This window comes from Labeo rohita, unplaced genomic scaffold, assembly GCF_022985175.1.
Source record: "Labeo rohita strain BAU-BD-2019 unplaced genomic scaffold, IGBB_LRoh.1.0 scaffold_738, whole genome shotgun sequence".
Classification (NCBI taxonomy): domain Eukaryota; kingdom Metazoa; phylum Chordata; class Actinopteri; order Cypriniformes; family Cyprinidae; genus Labeo; species Labeo rohita.
In genome coordinates, this window is record NW_026129676.1 from 13,061 (window position 1) to 36,506 (window position 23,446).

At 36.4% G+C, this 23,446-nt stretch overlaps 1 protein-coding gene across 3 annotated transcripts; it reads left to right on the forward strand.

Annotated features, from left to right (window-relative positions):
• Nucleotides 1–1,061: 1,061 nt before the first annotated feature.
• LOC127161798 (protein NLRC3) lies at nt 1,062–22,409 on the forward strand. 3 transcript variants are annotated; one of them, XM_051104547.1, is made up of 5 exons: nt 1,064–1,174; nt 15,362–15,657; nt 15,766–15,835; nt 18,835–19,267; nt 20,111–22,409. In XM_051104547.1, the coding sequence occupies exons 4-5, from the start codon at nt 18,936–18,938 to the stop codon at nt 22,050–22,052; spliced, it is 2,274 nt and encodes a 757-aa protein (XP_050960504.1). In that variant the 5' UTR covers nt 1,064–1,174; nt 15,362–15,657; nt 15,766–15,835; nt 18,835–18,935; the 3' UTR covers nt 22,053–22,409. The 3 variants fall into 3 exon arrangements, 2 of the variants coding, with proteins under 2 accessions (XP_050960505.1, XP_050960504.1); XR_007827177.1 differs by lacking the exons at nt 18,835–19,267; nt 20,111–22,409 and adding an exon at nt 16,063–17,284 and having other exon boundaries at nt 1,065–1,174; XM_051104548.1 differs by lacking the exons at nt 15,362–15,657; nt 15,766–15,835 and having other exon boundaries at nt 1,062–1,174.
• Nucleotides 22,410–23,446: the final 1,037 nt, after the last annotated feature.

Here is a 23,446-nt window from a genome sequence, read left to right on the forward strand (position 1 = left end):
CTCAACAATGGTGACATTCAACAGCTGCATGCTGGGTAACAGCAGATTATAAAACTCACCCATGACTCCCAGCATGCAGCTGTTGACTGTCACCATTGTTGAGATTCATATGCTGATTCTTGATGTCTGTGTGTGTCTAAGTAATACTGGAGATCTTGAAGTAATAATAGTAACAGTTCATACAACTACTGTAAAAATCATGAAGCTAAGACATAAACCACAGAATGATATCAGCAAATCAGGCCACTGGATGATGATTACACCATCAATAATAATTAACCAAAAAACATTTAATAAAACTTTCTTTCCTTGTGTTTGTTTGTTTGTTTGTTTGTATAATAAATGTGCTCTACAAACACAATCAAAGAAAAAAAACTATACTAAGAAAGTCAAGGGTCCAGAGCCCAACTAAAGTAAACCTTGTTCGCCATGATGGTGAGGTCAAATGAAACTTTTTTTTTTTTTAAATAAAATATCTAAACCTCTGTTTAGATGTTCTCAAATAATATTTGTGGATATATGACAGAAATCAAGTCAATCTGTAATGTTGTTTGTGGAGTTGTTTAATCAGAGATTTGATGTCTTCATTTATTTAAGTTCATTTTATCTTTGGCTGTGTCTGATTCTTGTGTTTCTCTTTCCTTCTGTGATTCTGCTTGTAAACAGCAGGTGTTCATCATTATTGGTCAATCATGACATAATGATCTCCTTAACTCCAACACTGTGTCGATGCTACTTGAACACTCTGTAGTGTGGAAACACATGAACACTGAGCAGGGTTTGTTTAACACTGGGAAATATTACATCAACTTTACATGTTTCATTTATGTAAGACTGATGCATTTGAATCACATTAAGTTTAATTGATCTGTTTAAATTAAAACTATATAATCTAAATGCATGGAAATTTTGTATGTAATTGAAGTTGTAAGTTAAGGGCTGAAATATTTTTTTGAGTGTTTCTTTCTTTCTGTGAATGCTTTGTCCTTCCATTCTATTGATGTTTTACACCCCAGTTCACTTGGCGGCAGTAAAACACCATCAGTTGGCTTGTCAAACACCATTAAACAGTACCAGAAGAAAAAGGTCAAAGTGAAAGTGAAAACTCTGATGTCGAATTACTCGACACCACCCCGCAGGATTCAGCACCAGAAAAATAACGTAACATGTTGTGGTAAGTTCGTTATAACGTTTCATAACTTTAATATCAATGTCATTTTGGTTTAAACAGACATGTAACATATGGTTTAGGTACGGACTTCAACGCCCTGAAGCCCGGGGGCCTACACTAGGGAAGGCATAGCTGCACGTAAATTATATTTCTCGAATAATTATTTGTATATGTTGGAGTTTGCAGTGTGGCAACCCAATTTATAATGTTCTCACACTCAAAGGACTCGCAACTGCATTTTTGGCGACACATTTCTTTGTGAAAAGATCCAGACCGGACAACTAGTTTTCTGTAACGTCATACAGTGCGAATTCATTAACATACAAATGCGTGGACCGATATAAAGTTGGTTCGACGTTTGACGTTGGATGTTAGACAGATATTCAGCCGCGAAAAAGTTCAATACATTCTTAGTGAATAAGTACAATTGCATACAAAATGTCTGATCTGAAAAGTATTAGAATGTAGAACTGAACACACATCACAGTTTATTTGTTTTAATCCTCATCGATATGTTGCAACGCATAAATGCTTTAGCAGCGGCGAGCTTTGCGTTTAGGTCAGCTAGGGACCGTCTACAAAGTACATGTGAAAGACTAAAATGATTAATGTTTCCCATCGGAATGTTTTTTTTTTTTTTTTTAGTTAACAAAACAAGAGCAATTTGTGCACCAATGTGATAAAGATATAAAGACAAACGCTTATAACACTCACTTGCATTTAAACAAGAAATACTGTAAACAAGATATGTGATTGTGGTTATACATTATTACTATTTTTAAATAAATAAAATGAATAAAAGCAAAACAATATTAAATATCATTATCATTCCATAATCCAGTGGTTATGCAGTAGGATTATTCCAGGTCCTTGTGAGAACATTTTAATGTTCACTGTATTCACAGAACTATGACACCAAAAAGTTGTTATTGAAATAAACCAATAAATAAATTCATTTAAAATAAATACACTTCTGTATCACCTTCATGGTGTGTGTCTTGTTTCTGTTTTTATAAGAACATTTTTATATTTGTTTTAGTCGCAGAACTATAACACAACACATGCCGTAGAAATTCAACAATTTAGTCAAAGCTGGCAAAAGTGTTGTTTTGCCGTTGCATTGACTTGAATTTGAAAATCAATCTTAAAAAAAAAAAAAATAAAATAAATAATAATAAAAAAAAAATATATATATATATATATATATATATATTTATGACACTGTTTTATATCACAACTTTAAAGGGTGGACGCCACGGGAGCGCAAGCTACAGAGCGCTTTGGAAAGGAGGAAAGATCGGCGCGCCTACACAGTAAAATCTCCAGAGTAAAATCAACTCTATTCAGAGAACATTTGGTCCCTCTCTAAATAGAGTTAAATTAACACTGAAGCAGAGTTAAAGTTAATGAGATAATTAAGTGATCAATTAAATTATGATTGTGCATTGATAATGAACACCTGCTGTTAACAAGCAGAATCACTGAAGAAAAGAGAAACACAAGAACTACAACTGATTCAGCCTCAGATTAAATCAGCTGAAATAAAATAAGTGATTAAATCTCTCAAGATCTCAGCAAACGATGATTAAACAGCTCCACAAACAGCATCACTTGCTTCACTCATTATTAACCAGACTGACTTTATTTCTGTCACACATCTACAGAAACTGTTATTGAGAATTACAGAGGATCAGATGTTTGTTTTAGTGGTTAAAATGATGCCACCATCATGGAGATCAGCGTTTGCTTTAGTTGGGCTCTAGGCCATTGACTTTTTTGTGTTAAATCTTTCTCTTTAACCCCACATGTGGTATTATGAAGCAGAGCAATCCATGCTTTACATTAAGCATGTTAACTGATATTATATGGTGAGGTACTTATCATGACTTTGGTTGAACAGATCTAAAGTAAGTTTTTCCAATGTAAGAGTTTAGATTTTGTACAACCAACCCTGTGAAACTACAGCAATTTTTTTAAAAGCAAAAAAAAAAAAAATGTTTTATTATGATGAAATATTATGAATTATTTCAGCTCTATGCAATACTTAAAAAAAAACAAAGAACTTTTTTATCATTTAGAGACACACATTTAGTACCAGCATATGAATCTCAACAATGGTGACAATCAACCAAACTCTTCATGTTGCAATGCATGCTGGGTAACAACATAGTAAAAACTCCCATCATGCACTGCAGCATGAATAATTATTGTCACCACTGTTGAGGTTCGTAAGATAAGTGTTCATGTCTAGAAACCTGAGCCAAAGCACCCTTTCATTTTTAACACTAAAGCATTATGGGGATGTTTGTTTAATAAGACCTTTTTGGTCAGTAATATGTCAATCTATAAACCAAAGAGAAAAATCATTTCATGATGTTAGCACAAATGAGCTATAAGCAGAAAGTGTAAAGCAACCTGCTACTTCAAATGTTTGATTCAGCCATGTACAAATGCTTGTGAAACAATTACAATTGTAATTACAATTGCTTAGAAGCAAAATTATTTTAAGTTACTGAAAGGGTCAAGAGACAAACTAAAGCAAACCTTGACCACAAATATGGTGGCATCACGATTTGTTTATTTCCCCCCATTAACCACTAAAACATCAACTTCTAAACCTCTGTTAATTCTCAATTAGTGCTTCTGTAGACATACAATAAAGTCAGTCTGGTTAGTAATGAGTGAAGCTGGTGATGCTGTTTGTGGAGTTGTTTAATCAGATTTTGAGAGATTTAATATCTTTTATTTCAGTTGATTTCATCTGTGGCTGAAATCAGTTGTAATTCTTGTGTTTCTCTTTTCTTCAGTGATTCTGCTTGTTAACAGCAGGTGTTCATTATCAATGCACAATCATAATTTAATTGATCACTTAATTATCTCATTAACTTTAACTCTGCTTCAGTGTTAATTTAACTCTATTTAGAGAGGGACCAAATGTTCTCTGAATAGAGTTAATTTTACTCTGGGGATTTTACTGTGTAGCGTTTTCCACACGTTTTTAGGCGCGATATTTGAACGCCCCCCTAAAAGGTAGAATAACATTCTCTAAAAACATTCTACAAATGTTTATTAATAACAACATTATCCACTAACATTTGTAGGGGATCTACAGAAGTCAATTTTGCTCAAAGGGAATCATTTAAGATTGAACAGAATCTCCGTTTTTCAGCGGATCAATGAATCGGCCAGTGATTCATTGAGCGAGCCGTATAACATCAACTCTGTACTGGATACTAATATCCAAAATATAGTGAAAACACTATTTATTAGCACGGTAACAAGGTCGGCAGTTTAAGACATTAATTTATAAGCACAAAACACAAGATACTTCTCTTTTCAATATGAATAAGAATTTATTGAAAAACCTAAGAGATATAAACTAATCTAACACATAGACGTGCATTCACACATTCATACAAGTTGCAGAAAGAGAGAGATGAGGAAAGAATGAGTTTAGAAGAGTGAAAATATGAATCCCAAGTTTATAGCATAAGTATATGCAATTACTTAGACCTGAACAAACAATCAATCATTTAATTAACCCTCGCGTTGAGTTTCTCAATGAGGTTATTAAACTTTATATTAAATGCACCAGTTCAGCTAGAATCTGGAGGTTGTACTTGCGTTGCCTTTGTGTAAAGGGGTTTCCTTTGATAACGTCGTTGCAGAAAGGGGTTCCCCTAGGTTGCTGATTGGTTGGAAGTCCGTGGTCGTTGGAAATGATGTCTTGGGCGTTGGCTGGAGGATGGAGTCGTGTACGCTGGTTGAAGTTTTGAGGCAGGCACGAAGTCTGAGACGCGGCTTAGCGGCAAAACTTAACTTAGAACACGAAACTCTCAACGGAAAGAAAAGATTAAAGTAAAAGAAAGATATGTGACGATCTCCTCATGTTTTCGTTTAGAGGAGTGGCTGGCGTTCAAGCCAGGAAGCGTTCAAAGAACGCAAAAAGCAGCGGCAAAAATGATGGCAAAAACCATGGCTAGGAGCGATGGCACAATGCACAACTAAAATCAATGGTTAAAACCAATAGCAAAAAAACTAAATTTTATGGTGTCTTGTGGTTTTAAACAGCTTTGGACACATCCCAAAATGGTGTCTTGACCAATTAGATGTTGTCTTAACTCGGGATATTGCTATGTTTCTCCTTCCAAAACATAAATCAGCATGTTATCTTATGGTTACATGGTCAGAATTTCCCCGCTCTTGCAGAGTATAATTTGGCCATGATTCCTATAACATGAATACAACGCATTTGACAATGAATTGATCGGTGGAAACATTCAAAGCATGAATTTTCAAACTCATACATACCAAACATGAATATAAACCCTTAAGCTATTCAATAGTTATTAAAAAGGACATACACAACAAGTGATTAGAACATAATAGACAAATGTGTGGGTAACAGACATAGTAGGGAGTTATGCAATGGTCTGATGTTCATTCATAAGTCCTTTTAAACATAATTTTGGTGCATATTTAGGTAAAATGGACAGTCTCTGCCATTCTGTGAACTAAGGGCATGTTCCAAGGAACAAAGGAATTTAGAAGGAACTTGGTCTGGTTCTTGTCTTGGGTGGGGGAGCACCACCCAACAAAGTTTCCTCATGTGATGGTCCTGATGTGCTGCATCTTTGACCATTAATCTTGGGTTTCTTGCCCTAATATTGACAATCTCCTTCCTGAGTTGGGATTATCAGTAATTGTGTTCTTTTGTTTTAATGTTGTAAGTTGTTCAAAGCTGTGAAAGTTGGTTGGTTAGGCTTACTTCAGGCTGGCTGGTGGCAGGGTATCCTGGACAGATTTATGACGTGGTCCTGGGCCTCTTTGTGGAATTTGGCTCTTTGGTTTCAACCTAATGTTCTGATCGAATCTTCCATTTGTCTGATTCACTCTGATACCCTACACATTCTAATCCAGCGTTTCTCAACTCCAGTCCTCGCGCCCCCCCGCTATGCTTATTTTGCGTGTCTCTTCTAGTTAACACACCTGATTCAGATAACCAGCTCGTTATCATGAGCTACGTGCATGAACTGTGTTCCGATTGACATGATCCCTACATAGTGTTCATTGCTCCCTGCTCCCTGAGTTTGCTTCACTTCGGAACGTTCCTTAATGGATTTGCGCTGCGCCGCTGCCTGCAGTGTCTTCACACACAGACGAAACTTACTAGAGAAGTGTGAAATGTGACATCATATACCTCTGTAAATAAATACAATTTAAATTCACCTCTCGCACTCTTTAATGCCCTTTGAATGGAACTTATACACTCGTTTCGAACCGGAATCATGGCGGAATATCCGGTGATGTCCACTTCGCAGGGCACTTCATGGTCGAATAGAACACCCACATAGCAATTGACATCTGGCCCAGCTCTGGGCCAAGCAAGTAGTGATGGGTCGTTCTTGAACGATTCGTTCATTTTGAACGAATCTTTAATGTGACTCGGGACGAACGAGTCGCCTCGGGGAGTGATTCGTTCAGTCGCGCATGCGCAACATCCTATTAGGTTCTGTACTGGAATTAGTTCACCTGTTTTAGAGTCGTTCGTTCACCTTATGGGGCTGTCACGTGATGAACGAACGATTCAAACCCGAAGACTCAAAAGATGAACTAATCAATTCTCCTTCCGGCTCAGGCTGCATAGGTTAACATTACAGGGCTGTCACGTGATGAACGAACGACTCAAACCCGAAGACTCATAAGATGAACTAATCAATTCTCTTTCCGGCTCAGGCTGCATAGGTTAACATTACAGGGCTGTCACGTGATGAACGAACGACTCAAACCCGAAGACTCATAAGATGAACTAATCAATTCTCTTTCCGGCTCAGGCTGCATAGGTTAACATTACAGGGCTGTCACGTGATGAACGAACGACTCAAACCCGAAGACTCATAAGATGAACTAATCAATTCTCCTTCCGGCTCAGGCTGCATAGGTTAACATTACAGGGCTGTCACGTGATGAACGAACGACTCAAACCCGAAGACTCATAAGATGAACTAATCAATTCTCTTTCCGGCTCAGGCTGCATAGGTTAACATTACAGGGCTGTCACGTGATGAACGAACGACTCAAACCCGAGGACTCGAGAGATGAACTAATCAATTCTCTTTCTGGCTCAGACTGCGTTGGTTAGCTAATTGGGCTGTCACGTGATGAACGAACAACTCAAACCCGAAAACTTGTCAGATAAGAGGCGAGGTGAGCGAATCATAGACTAAAGACCCAGGTAAACAATGAATGAATCTTTTCTGTTTCTTATAGCATTATAGTTTTGTTTTGTTTGTAGTGTGATCAACGTTTGTGTAAGCAGTAGATGTGTTAGGGAGGTAAAACGTAACATTTTAATTATATTTTGCTAAAATGAACGAAATGAACGAAATGACTCGAAAAAAGATTCGTTCATTTTGCTGAACGAGACTCAAAGGACCGAGTCGGTAAAATGATCCGAACTTCCCATCACTACAAGCAAGGAGTTACACTTGGCCCAAGTGCACTACAGTCACTAACATGAGTTTAATAACATAGACTAAACTTTAGATGTGATCAAGTCACTACATGACATCATTAACATCAGCAAGTTATCAACATCACCTGACCACAGTTTTCCTCGCAGTTCTTGCCATGCCAAAAAAGCTACAACCGCTAAAGAAAAGATTGAAAAGAGTCAAATTGTCCAACTAAAGCAAACGCTCCTCACCATAATGGTGACTTCAAACTTTTACGTTCAATCAACATCCAAACCTCTGTTAATTTCAATAAAAACTTGTGTAAATGTATGACAGAAATAAAACCAATCTGGTTTATAATAAGTGAAGCTGGTAATGCTGTTTTTGGAGTTATTTAAAGACGCTGGAGCTTGACTTCAAACAAAGGTTGGGTTTTCACTTTCAACCAAAATGTGACATCTGAGCAATGTAAGTCCACATCTAGTGTGATGGGAATCTTTATTAGAATGTTAGAGGATAATGTTATATAAATAAAGAACATATTGACATTAAAAAATCGCTTGTGAAACCTTCCAAAGAGTGTCCTGTGTTACTGCCCCCTAGAGGAACATACTGCTGTTTTGACTGAGTTTGACATTCAAATGATTAAAAAAAAAAATCATTTAAAGTGCATAGTTTTCAATCTTCAACACACAAAAGGTGTGTCTTGTTCCCTGGGCCTAAAAGAGCATTTCCATGCAAGTTCTACTGTCATATGTAAATCAGGATACATGCTATTGTATTAAATTCAAATCTGTTAATAAATTCATTTAAAATGCATGCAGTTTTCTTTCTCAAAGAATGTGTCTTATTACAGATTCCTGGAAGAACATTTTGGTGGTGGTTTTAGCCATATGACTAAAATAGAACACGTACTATTGAACATGAAAGCAATATATAATTTAGTTTGAAATAAATACAATCTTCTATCTCAGCTTCAAAGGCTGTGTCTTGTTTCAGATTAAAAAACAAACATTTTGCAGTAGTTTTCATTGTCAAAAGTGATGCAGAAATCACACTATTGACATTTAAAAATCACTTGCAAAACCTTCAAAAGAGTGTCCTGTATTACTGCCCCCTAGAGGAACATACTGTTGTTTTGACTTTTGAGTTTGACATTCAAACATAAATTAATTTAAAATCAATACAGTCTTCTATTTCAACTTTAAAAGGTGTGTCTTGTTTCTGATTCTCAAATGCACATTTCAATTCAGGTTTTACTGTCATATGTCATTCAGGACACATGCTTTTAAATTAAAATTTAAATCTGTCAATACATTAATTTAATTGCATGCAGTTTTCCATCACAACTTCAAAAGCTGTGTCTTGTTACTGGTTTCTAGAAGAATATTTTAATGAAGAAAATTTTCATGTAACTGTAAAATTTTCATGTAACTGTAATAGAACACATAATATTGAAGTGGTTCAATATTATGTGTTCTATTACAGTTACATGACTAAAACCACCATCAAAATGTTCTTCTAAGAATCAGTAACAAGACACATTCTTTGAAGTTAAGATAGAAGAGCGTATGTACTTTACATTGATTGACCTACTCGTTGATGTTTCAATATCATGTGCTGTGTTATAGTTTTGTGAATAAAACCAACATTTAGATGTTCGTCTATGAACCAGTAACAAGACACAGCCTTTGTAATTGAGATGGAAAACTGTATGTTTCAAAAATGAATGTGTTAACAGATTCAAATTTAATTCAATAGCGTACATCCTGATTTACATTTGATAGTAAAAGATGGCTGTAAATACTGTTCTTTGAACAAGTAACAAGACACACCACCTGGAGTTTACATATCAAACTGTGTGCATTCTAAAATTAATTTATTTACACTTCTGAATGTCAAATTTGGTCAAAACAAGTTCAATATCTTCCTGTAGGGGGCGGTAAACTGCACAATCTGTGTCAGGCTTTAAAAGCTGTTTCTCAGTGGTTTTATTTCAATAACTTTTGTTGTGCTATATAGCACTAAAAGTGGTTCTTTGGCTCGTAATCATAGGGGAACCACTTTTAGTGCTATATGGCACCTTTGTCAAATGGTTCTATGTAGAACCATCAGATGTACCATACACAGTTAATGAGATAATTAGGTGATTAACAAAGTGATGATTGATCATTATTGAAGACACCTGATGTTAATAAGCAGAATCACCAAAGGAGAAAACCAAAATTTTTAAGCAACCATTATAGTGGTCAGTGTTTGCATTAGTTGGGCTCTTGACCCTTAAATCTTTAATACTAAATTTTGTTGAAATCATCAGGTGATTGTAGCGTTTGGGCCAATCAGACACACAATGGTTCATTAAATTAACAAATAATCACAGACCCCCTCGCCCAATCCACAACACTGTCTGCCGAGATGTCTCCAATGGCCCACTAGGCCCCTGGTTACCATGGACACCAGAATACCTCGGCCAGATCAGATAAACTTTACAACCTGCAAGTATGTAGAGAGAATCTCCCACACTACATTTCTCTATAGGAAAGACACAACGCCTATAGAAATGGACTCTTTCCTACTCATTCACAGACAAACCTTTCTTTGACCTTCCTATCACACATAGCCCAGGTCATTGTGTACAGTATTACTGCATTGTATTCTAATTTTGTCTGTTGTATTTGTATTTGTCTTTCTACTGTTTTATGCATGTGTTATGATAAATGACTAGTAGTGTAACCCACCTATGTCATGCTTGGACTCTTTGAGTTCGTATTTTAATGATCTAAAAGATGGTGTAAATTAGATGTTGATACCTTTGCAACATGTTAGTGTTTTAAGAAACCTTAGTAGTTTTTGCATCAACACCCAATCGAATTACATATGCAAAATACCATGCTCACAGACAAAGAGTCATAAACTTTCCCTTCAAAGGTGAAAGTTACCATTGGTTCGCGGACCTCCTGGAGGCGCAGCCTCCAGAGAGCTTAAAGGCAAACGGTTGACCGCCTCCCTACTTCTTGTTCTTCCTTCTTCTTCACTCTCTTCACTCGTGTGTAACATCTTCCGATTGCTGCCCGTGTGGAGGAACCCACGCGGAGCCGGAGCCGGCACAGGGCGTGCCCGGCGGGCCCGACAGGCCCAACATTCAGAGCTGTGGCTCTCGACCACAAAGAGCCAGACAGTTCCACTCAACCCTGGAATTCATCTTCATGACTCGCCTCAGTCAGTCAGTGGTTCTTTTAGAACCTAGGAAGATGAGCTAGAACTCTTCAGGACTTCCCTAAGCGTGCGCCAGGCCTTGCGGCCTTGTCTTTCCATTCCCCAAGGATCACAGGACTTCAGCTGAGTCCCTCTCAGCTCTTGGTTCTTCTTCACTTTCACATGGGAAGAAACTCCCAGTCACCATTGAGTCAGAACATCTTTGGAATTCATCACTCTTCAGACCCGGAAGAACGTGATTGCATGTCCAAACCCACCACTGCTTCAAACCACCAAGACTTTCAGAGACTGCATTTGGACACTTGTTCGACGACCAAGGCAATGCAAGTATCGTACATTTAACTAAACATACAGAGGTTTAGTATAAGCTGTAGATAACACTGATGGTTTCACAGCAGGTGGTTAACTGACTCTTTCATAGCTTCATTTCCTTGTCTCTCTCTAACTGCTTCTCACTGACCATTCCCCCATGTATGAGTGACTTCATGTTTGTTTGTTTAGATTAGTTATGTGTTAGCCCTTCGTTAATAAACTATTGTGCACAAATTACATGAGTTTTGATTCTGATTCTGCCTTGCAAATTAATGTCCCTTTACGATTCCGATTCGAGCTACATGCTCTAATGCAATGGTACTTTAAGAAAGTTATTTTCTGTGGCCAAGAAAATATCATTTCTTAGAGTTGATTTTACAATTTTACTGAATGTTCGCTGGGCGAACAGATTAGTTGATGGAAAATTAATTCTGCTACAGTTACTACTGGCAGCTGATATAAATAATTGAAATTAATCATAATTAATTGTAATTATTTATATAAATTTCCCTTTGAGCTAAAATCGCAACATGATTATGTTTTAACATATTCATTGTTTGACGTAAATCATCTAGAGTCTAATCTCTACGTTTCTTTTTTTCTTTTTTGCTTATTGCAATAGCTTTGACAATCCACAGAAGATGAAACGATTTTTTTTTTACAACCTGTTTAAAAAAAAAAAAAGTACATCAAGAACCAGCCCATGAATCTCAACAATGGTGACAAACGGCATATTCAGATAAACAGATCAACTCTGAACTCTCATAATTTATTCATGCCGCAATGCATGATGGGAGTCATGGATGAGTTCTGATTGGCTACAACACGCTTTTTGATGGTCACCATTGTTGTGATTCTCACACTGATTCTTCATGTCTGTGTGTCTAAATTAAGACACATTTTTTTCATCATCTGTCTGATTATGGCAAAACTGATTGATCTTTTGTTCACAGTTTTTTTTTTTTTTACAATCTGTCACTATATAATGATTAAGTCAAGCACAGTCAATGCCATCTTATTGACTTTTGCTCTTTGCTTGTCTGGCTGTTACAACTCAGTAATTGCAGCCAAACAAGACCTAATATTGATGATTTAAGGGTCAAGAGCCCAACTAATGCAAACACTGACCACTCTAATGGTTGCTTAAAAATTTTGGTTTTCTCCTTTGGTGATTCTGTTTATTAACATCAGGTGTCTTCAATAATGATCAATCATCACTTTGTTAATCACCTAATTATCTCGTTAACTTCAACATTGCTTCAGTGTTTATATGTGTCCACACTCAGAGTGTTAAATTAACACTGGGGATTTTGCTGTGTATAGCATTTTATTACTTCAACAAAAATGGTGCTCAATAGAAACAATCATACACTCTCAGAAAAAAAGGTACAGCGCTGTCACTGGGGCAGTACCCTAAGGTACAAAAGTGAAAAGGTACCAATATGTACTTTCAAAGTACTAAAATGGACCTTTAAGGTACTAATATGTACCATTAGGGGTAGGTAAGCAGAGGTGGGTAGTCCAGGGGTCAGAAAGTAAAAGTCCTGCCATATGTTTGTTCCACCCATGAACTCAGTCAGCTGATTTCACCAGAGGTGGAACCAAGTCCTTCCTTTCAAGTCACAAGGGAGTCTAAAGTCAGATCCCAAGTCCTTAAAAAATTAAAGTTAATAAGATAATTAAGTGACTAATTAAATGATTGTGCATTAGTGATGAACACCTGCTGTTACTGAGAATTACAGAGGATCAGATGTTGATGTTTTATTGGTTAAAATGATGCCGCCACCATGGAGATCAGTGTTTGCTTTAGTTGGGCTCTAGACCCTTGACTAATTATGTTAGATCTCTCTATGCCACAACGTATGTAGTGTTGTAAAATAGTGAGATCAAGACTGTATGTGATCTGATAGTTATCAGGCAGTGACCTGATTATATGGAAAGTAGCTTTATTTGTGTTCAAGTTTAAGTTTTGAAAAACCAGTCCTGTGAAGCTTGGCATGGAATTATAGTTTAGTTGTGATAATTCAAAATTAATGAGAGTTCTTTTTATACGTGGGGCATGTAAATATTTTAGCTTTTGTGCTGTTTAGACACACGCAGACATCAAGAACCAGCATATGAATCTCAACAATGGTGACAATCAACTAAATTCTTCATGCTGCAATGCATGCTGGGTAACACCATAGTAAAAACTCCCATCATGCACTACAGCATGAAGAATTATTGTCACCACTGTTGAGGATTGTATGATAAGTGTTCAGGTCTAAATGCCTGAGCTGCTGCAAATTTCCCCCCCGATATTTAAGCTTTACAGTAGCATTTCCTAATTTGCCTTTTCATCCAGTTGTTTGATAATTTGTGTCAATCTACAAACCAAAGAATAGCCATTACATAATGTTCACTCAAATGATTTAAAAGCAAAACATGTTATCTAACATGTTATCTCTGCTACCATAAGCTTTTGATTCAATAATGTGCAAACACTTCCTGTGAAACAATATTGCAATTGCTTAGACGCAATTTACTTTGAATTATAAAAAGGGTCAAGAGCCCAACTAAAGCACACACTGATCTCCATGATGGTGGCATCATTTTAACCAATAAAACATCAACATCTGATCCTCTGTAATTCTCAGTAACAGCAGGTGTTCATCACTAATGCACAATCATCATTTAATTAGTCACTTAATTATCAATTACCTTTAACTCTTTGAGGACTTGGGATTTGACTTGAGACTTGCTTGTGACTTGAACAGAAGGACTTGGTTCCACCTCTGGTGAAATCATTTCATCAGTTCATGGGTGGAACAAATATATGGCAGGACTTTTACTTTCTGACCCCTGGACTACCCACCTCTGCTCACCTACCTCTTAAAGGTCCATTTTAGTACATATTGGTACCTTTTTCAACTTTTGTACCTTAGGGTACTGCCCCAGTGACAGAGCCGTACCTTTTTTTCTAACAGTGTAGGGGCTTGTATTACTACAATAGTAGTAAATATATTTACTACAATGGCAAAATGTTTTGAATCACTTTTATGCTTTTCTAAGGTCAAAAGGTCTGATGTGGGAAATATTTCCTTATGGGGGCCTTAGGGGCAAAAAGATCTTCAGGAAATACACTGTATGTTAATGTTGTTTTTAATCCTTTCCCCAACTGAAGAGTTTAAGAGAGAGTTAGAGATCCTTATTCAGAGGCTTAACAGGTTCTTTGTATGGCAGTGGTGCTATATAGCACCTTAACAACCCCAAAGAACCACTGAAGAACCGCTGAAGAACCAGACAGGGGCTTGACTGGTTCTTTATACACTAACGGTGCTATATAGCACCACAATCACACCAAAGAACCGCTGAAGAACCGCTGAAGCACCTTTTTTTTCTGTGTGTAGATCTGTCAATAAAACATATATCTAAATGTTCTTTTATGAACCAGTAATAAGACACACCCCTTAAATTTGAGATTTATGTTTTATACATTTCACAAGTGAAGCATTTAGATGAAATAATTGAACTTTTTGCTCTTCGTTTTGCACTTTGCAGACGGTCCCTATCCTGCACTATTGCATTATAAGCTCTATCAGTTACAATACCTTAAGGCAGATTAAAACAAATAAAACATATTGTGTGTTTTTTCTTCTACATTTGGAAACAGTTAGAACGCAGTATGTTTCTTGTCATTGTGCTCAATCATTAAAGAATTACTGAAGATTTCCAAGGCTGAATCTCTGACAAATGTCAAACGTCAAACATCGAACCAACTTTATATTGGTAATGCATGGATATCATAGACATGGAGCTATAGGTATAGCTCTGGTCTATGCATCCCTGCCTCTGCTAAATTATTTTTATAAAAACATCCCACGAAACCGCTCCTAAGTCCCTATTAAAATCAATGATTCGCGATCCGATTGGAGCACTTCGAAACAGTGAATCAATTTGCGACGCAGAGGTTTACTGGTTCGGATTTTCAAGACGCTCCGTTGAAAGGAGGTCTGGATGCTTTATTTTGAGGATGTAAATATTACTCTCACAACTTCTCTCCTCACTCCTTTCTCATTTGGAATAATGGTAACATAACAGATAATTCATTATTTTTAACAAACTTTTTCAACAGAGACATTAATCATTTATATGTAACCAGGTCAGGAATAGTTCAGTATTTAATTCACCTGGTAATTTTCCCCTTTATGATTTCTCGCTTATGCAGTTAAACGCGCTGTCCCCTTTAAGAGTTCGAGTACGTGCAGGAGAGTGAGAGTGCGTCAGACGGCAAGGGAGAAAGCACGGATAGAAGCGGCAGTTACAAGTGTGGAAGAAATCGCTGACAAAACTGTTAGTTGGATTTAATCCAGGCGGTTTATGGACTCGTGGACCTGTGGTGGTTTCTGTTGTGTGGATGCAACGAGTGGAGGATTTTAACTCGTTGTCTATCTAAGTTGCTGCTGCACGTGAGCGATCTCAGATTGGGAAGGGGATTTAGGCCTGCGTCAATGGAGATTGAGCGTAAGCTAATTCAAAATATGTTTTGAACGCTGTAATCACGTAAAATAATATAGTATATTGCATGTATAGAATGAATATGCATTAACTGTAGTGTTTCATGCTGTTAAGAGGGGAGATTCAGGAAGTGAGATCGCATATGCCAGTTTCCGTGTTTGAAAATCCAGAGTCTCGAAAAAGAGTGAGTTTTGTCCATATTATTCTCCTGAAGTGTGTTCACATGTGAAGTATAAAAAGTATTGTACAATATATATATTGTGTATACTGTTAATTGCTAATTAATATGCTTAAAAGAGGTTAAAATGAGAACTGTGTGTAATATGGGTGGTGTGTTTAGGTGGCAAGATGTACAGATTTCTCATATATGATCATGCTGTGTTTTCTTTTTGTTTTTGTCTGTTTTATCAGGCACATACAAGCTACTGCCGTTGTTTTGTACACCCATAACAAATTTTGTGACGTTGCTTGCAATAGTTAAAGTCAAGTGGGGCTCTTGATTTGGGTTTCTGAGACATTAATGCCCTGAAGAACTTTCTTTTTTTTATTATTACCACTTCCTATTTTGTTTCCTGTAAGTCAATTGGGTGTTGGTCTTGGTTTTCATTACAGTTTTTATTATTTAATTGGATTGTAATCCCACAAACTTTTCCCTGAACGAAACATTAATGCTGAGTCTACTTTGAGACTCAGTCAAGAATAAAAGAATCCTTTTTTTTTGTTAGATGCTCTGGCTGTGTCTTTCTCCCTAAAATATTAGAAGGACGTTGTACCGGCCACATATAAAACTGTTTGACAATTTTGGGAACATTTTAACTTATGAACAATTCATGTCTATTTACAGTTTCCCTGTACAGTTTAGGGAATTTAACATAGTTTTTAAATCTATTCCAGTAACTCTTTGTCAAAAGTCATATTTGTTATAATTCTCTATCTGTGATAAACCCAAAATGAATTTTAGAAGGTGTTTTGCTCAAAAAAATGCAATAACAAACACATTTGTAATATTTTCCAAAAGCAGAATAAAATATCTCTTAGAGGGATTTTTTTGGAACTCTGTAATTGAGAATATTAACTGGAGAAGAGCTTGGTTAATTCCTTTTAAATACTGTGTTCATAATAAAATAAAAGAAATACATTTCAAAATTCTACATACCATTTAACCTTCTAAATCTTTAATGTCAAGATTTACTGATATTGATGATGTATGCTGTTTTTGTAATAGTGAGAAAGAAATGCTGACTCACTTATTTTTTGACTGTAAAGTTGTAAACAACTTTTGGATGGACTTGGCAGAGTTTGTATTTAATTTAATAAATATTAATTATTGCTTTACTTTAAAGGATGTTATCTTGTACTATGAAAACAAAAGCAATCTAGAATCTTGAATTTATTGTTAACCTTTTTTTATTAACAAAATTTAACATACATAAACAAAAATATCTTAATTCATCTCCCATGTTAAATTTGTTTTGTCCTGATTTGGAATTTTATATTTCTTCAATAAGACTGTTATGTACTTATCCTTATTTGTTTAAATTGAATGTGTGCTATGCTTTTTTCTTTCCTTTTTTGTTTATAATTTATACTTTTATTATTTGAATGTTCTTCTTGTTACTGTTTTGTATGTTCCTCTTTTCTGCAATAAAAAAAAAATAAAAATAAATAAAAAAGCAGTTAGTGGTTTTTTCCTAATAATTAGTGTCAAGTTATTCATTTTTAAACAACATCTTGTTGGAATTTTATTCCAAATCTTATATTTAGTTCAGCTGGAGGTTTACATTTTTACATTTGTAACTTTGCCATCTCTAAAATACTTTCACGTTTATTTTGTTTTCATAAACAGGTTTTAATAAGTTGGTCACTTTTCTCCACATAGTTATTTTATTTGGAATAATAAAAATATTAGATATAAAAACAATTTTTATAATTGGTCTAATAAAAATATCTTTTTAGTTAGCTTAGTTTAGTTTAGTCAGCTTTTAGGTGATTGTGGTGTCCTTTTCACTTCTGAACAATTTATGCAAGAATTTTCTTTTCCAATCTCCCCAAGAGAATATGCCATTGTTTTTGGTGCAGTTCCAGATTGTATTATAACTTTAGTCAAATCTGGCCCTAAAGGTTCTTTAGTCTCTCCAATGTTTGATAGCACTAACTTATTTGTTAACCAAAGTCTTCTCAATACAATGTCGAACAAAGACATTCGTTCAATTATTGGTGGATCTCAGATTTCTTTACCTGCTTGTGTAAGCTTTTGGAATAACATATTTAGTGATATAGCATGGAAAGAGTTTTGACTTCTTTGACAATTTTTTTTCTTATCTAATAGATAAGAAGAATCTCAAGTTGTTTAAGTCTCTATTACTCACACATTTGCATTGAGTCATTACTGTTGGATCCAATATAGCTGGAATAACATTGTCTTTTAGTTTCAATCTTTCTGAAAATTCTGTGTCGAATTATGACTTGTTTGTAAACAAATCCGCTGTAAAATAAAGTGAACAAAGAAACGAGTTCACCTCTCTAATAAACACTAAATGTGTGAATTGCTGGGCCGGGCTAAACAGACAGTGATGTAGAAGTAGACGTTGATCTTCTTTTGTAGAGGCAGTGTTTAGCCACATTGTGACGTAATAGAGTTATACATTCCACAAGCTGTCATTTTGGCTTCAATATAAGCTGTTTTTAGACTAATGAGAAAGTGTTGAGTTCTGAAACTTACAGGGTGATTTTATAGTACAGTGACCTCCTATATGTCAAAAGATCAATAGAATTTTGGTTTCTCAGTTCATGCCCCTTTTAAATGGCTATTATTCAATTAATTAAACGCAAAATAAAAATGCATTTAACAATCACCAAATAGCCCACATTCAATTTTTTGATCTACTGATGATTAATAATGCATGTTTTGTGTAATTTATAGTGTTTAACATACATTTTGGCCAGGAAAGTTTTAACAGCATTTTCTTTTCCTTTTACCTCTGTATAATGCCTGATAACGTAATGTACTTTATGTAGCAACTATAATTCTGCTATTCACCCACCACCACCTTCTGGCAAAGAGTGAATTTGCGTTTTTACTTGTAATTCGAATTTTACACAGAGCAGTGTTGTAAATAAAAGTTTAATTTACAGTGTATCCAAATTCACTGTATAATGCATATTCTCTGACTCCACATACAGGTTTGAAATCAAGTCTCATCTTGCAGGAAAAGAAGAAAAGTCTGTAAAATGAGTAAAAGCCTGTCTATGAGGAGAGAGAGGAAGAGAAACCTGCCTGTGAAATGAGTGTGTGTGAGGAGAAAGAGCAGGACACTCCTGTAGACACTCGTAGAGCGGCATCTCCAGGATTCAGCTGTGTGTCTATGAAGAGTAACGACTCCATGTTTCTGCCCCCTTATCTCAGTGATGTTGACACTTGTAGAGCAGCATCTCCAGGATTCAGCTGTGTGTCTATGAAGAGTAACGACTCCATGTCTCTGCCCCCTTATCTCAGTGATGTTGACACTCGTAGAGCAGCATCTCCAGGATTCAGCTGTGTGTCTATGAGGAGTAACGACTCCATGGTTCAGCCCTCTGGACTCAGTGATGATCCTGCTGTGACCTCTTTCCCTGTGTGAGTATCATCTAGTTCATCTCAACTAGAGTAACATCGCAATCTTCTGTAGTTAAACTTGGATATAAAATCATTAAAATGGTGGTCTTTTAAAGTCATTGCACACTGAGTCCGAAATTTTCATATTTTCATATATATATATATATATATATATATATATATATATAATGCTTATTTTAGGTTCCAGACATTTAAATACACGTTAATCCTAGTAAAACGATGCATTTACAGTTAGCAAAATACACGCTGATGTCAATGGAAGCGGCAATGATCCTTGCAAATGTTATCTGACGACGTGTTTTATTGATATCATATACACATTGTGTAGGTAACTATGAAGTTTACTTTGCTCTTCTCCAAACTCACCAGAGACTTGCTTTAATGTTTTTCGGGAGGAGAGGATGAATTTGGTCTTGTAAATCCCACAGCTTGGATTCAGCGTGAACTAACATGGCGGCGCCCATGACTCGACATAGATCGACTAACACGCTCATTATAAAAGTGTTTAAACCTCCAAATACATTTACTTGCACATATTACAGAATCGGAATATCAGATATTTCATAATACAGTGAGCACGTTTGTGAATATTAGTAATAAAAAGGGGAAAACAATATAAAGTGATACATGTGTCATACAGCGCTATTGTGACCGTGTTGTGTCACGTGAAAAACACGACGCATCGCCATGGAAACAATAAGGCTATACGTTCTAAATAACAGTCGCCCAAAAGAAACTCACCCTGGGGGCTCAGCTAGAATATTTTAAACTCACGTGTGAAAAGGTTAATAAAGGTATGTCCTGTTTGTTTTTGTGTCTGTGTTCTTCTAAATGTCTTTTCAGTAGTGGGAGAGCTGACATGATCCGATTTGTGTCCTGTCAGAAATGTACATCCTCCTACAGCCAGAACCACATTGGTCATCATGACACGGACGCGGATCTGCAGCTTAATTCTCACCAACCAGTGCATGATGATCTGCAGAGAGTCAAAGACCGGCACAAAACCAGCATGATGAACAAGTATGAGAGCTTATTTGAGGGAGTTAAACTACAAGAGAATCAAACCCTCCTGAACAGGATTTACACACAGCTGTACATCATAGAGGGAGAAAGTAAAGGGGTGAATGAAGAACATGAGGTGTTACAGATAGAGAAAATTTACAAGACACTCCAAGACACTCCAATCAACTGCAATGACATCTTTAATCCTTTACCTGAACCAGGATATGAGGAGAAGACAAGAGAGATGAAAGACAAAATAAAGACTGTTCTTACTAAAGGCATCGCTGGAATTGGAAAAACCGTCTCTGTGCAGAAGTTCATTCTGGACTGGGCTGAAGGAAAAGCCAATCAGGATGTAGATTTCATGTTTGTGCTTCCATTTCGAGAGCTGAACTTGATTAAAGATCGTCAGTACAGTCTTCACAGTCTTCTGCTTGACTTTCATCCTGAACTTAAAGATCTGGACTCAAAGATTTATGATGAATGTAAAGTTGTGTTCATCTTTGATGGTCTGGATGAAAACAGAGTATCACTGATGTTTTCAGACAGACAGAAAGTTTCTAATGTGACTGAGATTTCATCAGTGGGTGTGTTGATGTCAAACCTCATGAAAGGAGATCTGCTTCCCTCTGCTCTCATCTGGATCACCACCAGACCAGCAGCAACCAATCAGATCCCCTCTAAATACATCAACCGTGTGACAGAAATTCAGGGATTCAATGACACTCAGAAGGAGGAATATTTCAGGAAGAGAATCAGTGACGAGCATCAAGCCAGCAGAATCATCTCACACATCAGAAGAGCAAGAAGCCTCCACATCATGTGTCACATACCCGTCTTCTGCTGGATCTCAGCTACTGTGCTTCAAAACCTCCTGAAACAAGATCTCAGTGCAGAAATCCCTCAAACTCTGACTGAAATGTACATCTACTTCCTGCTCATTCAAACACGTATGAGGAACCAGAAATATGAAGAGAGAGATCCAAAGAAGCTCCTGCAGTCCAACAGAGAAGTGATTGTGAAACTTGCTGAAGTAGCTTTCAATCAGCTGATGAAGGGCAATGTAATCTTTTATGAGGAGGACCTGAAAGAGAGCGGCATAGACGTCACTGACGCCTCAGTGTATTCTGGGATTTGCACTGAGATCTTTAGGGAGGAATCTGTGATTAATCACAGGAAGGTTTACAGCTTTGTACATCTGAGTTTTCAGGAGTTTTTTGCAGCACTGTATGTGTTTTACTGCTATTTACACAACAACAGTGAGGTTCTGAAAATGTTCCTGACTGAAATGTCCAGAACTCAGTGTGAATATGTTCCTCTAGATGTGTTTCTGAAGGAAGCAGTGAATAAAGCCTTGAGCAGTGAAAATGGACACCTGGATCTTTTTCTTCGATTTCTTCATGGCATCACACTGGAGTCCAATCAGAGACTCTTACAGGATGTGCTGATACACACAGAGAACAACCCAGAGAGCATCAAGAAAATAATCCATGACCTCAAACAAGATCAACAAAACGATGTCAGTCCTGACAGATGGCTAAATCTGTCACACTGCTTGATTGAGATGAAGGATAACTCTGTTGTTGAAGAAATGCAGGCATTTTTAAACTCTAAAACAAAAAGTGAAAGTCTTTCTCTTACACAATGTTCAACTTTGGCAAACATAATCCTGATGTCAGAGGAGGCGCTGGATGAGCTTGACCTTAACAAGTACAACTTCAACTCAAGAGAGTGTCGATGGAGACTGTTACCTGCTGTGAGGAACTGCAGAAAAGCTCTGTAAGTGTGAAAATATGAACATACATTTGTTACATTTTGATGGTTGATGGAGATGAAGAGTGTTATTTGGTCTTGTGTTCATAAGCATAAAATATAAAATATGTCTTTTAAGAAAACATTAAAAACTAGGGATGTGCACTATTATTGGCACATCAGCTGTGATGTATCTTTGGTGATATGCCTTTGTTCATTGTTCATTGGTTTCATTTTGACAGTTTAAAATAGCCACAGTATGCTCCTGTTTTGATTGACTCAATATTTTTAGTCACCATTAAATTGTAAATAAATAATCCTTTCTTACCATTAATATAATTATTTATTTTTATTCATGTGGCCTCATAATCTTTAATCATAAACATTATCCCTTCCTGGTCAAAAATGTATTATTTATATATTTTTTAAGATTCTGTCTGTTTCATAGACGTTCCAGAAAATCCTTAATATGGACAAAGGCATCTAGCGATCGCTGTAGCTGAATTAAAAAAAAGATAGAAATGCTTTAACTGATCAAACATTAAGATGATTACAATTACGATTATAAAAAAAAAAAAAAAAAAAAAAAAATTACTCAGTCAAGCATAAACCCGCATGTCTTTGATTTCAGTTTGCCATCGACTCGTCCCGGCAATGGCATCACTTGTTGTTTGCACTCTCACAACTCAACACATCACTGCTGCTTCCTGTCTCACCACTTCCACTTCCTCTTCTTCTGTGATTTCAGCTCATTTCAGCTCTTTCGCCTGATTGGCTCTTTTATTAGACAATTAAAACCTGTGCGGTTCATTCCAAAACCATGACAATTGTTTTCATTTAAAAATTTTTACCCCTTTTTATATTTAAATGGGTGGTCTAATGGATCTCTTCGAAGGCTTGATTGTGTTTATGTCTTCGTGCTTCGTTTTTTTTTTTTAAAATCACATTATTTTTCAAATATCTTATTTTTATTTTACACTGCTTTTCAGCTAGCATAAAAACAGCCAGTCGATTTCCTGTTCCCTCAATAGTTCGCAATGGGCTCTGATTGGTTAGCTGGCCAAGTGTGTTGTGATTGGCTTAACCACCTCTCATGCGCGTCTAAACGTCCCGCCCCTCAGCGGCATGTGCTCCAGTTGAAGTAAGCTGTTTTCTGGTAATGTGTTAGACGTCCGGTTCATAATCCACCATAGGGAAATAACGAGAAGAGTGCTGTAAATGGTAAAACAGTTTGCACTACAAACCAGTGTGTTCATAATTAAGATACATTAAAATAATATGGTAAGACACACCAGTTTGTAATATCGAGCAGCAAAACAAGCTTTTTGTGCGGCTAAAAATAGCTGGAAGTAAATGAGATCGGAAGCCAGACACAACACATTTACAAATGGCTGCACCCACTCTTACGGGAAAAATAAGGTGGAT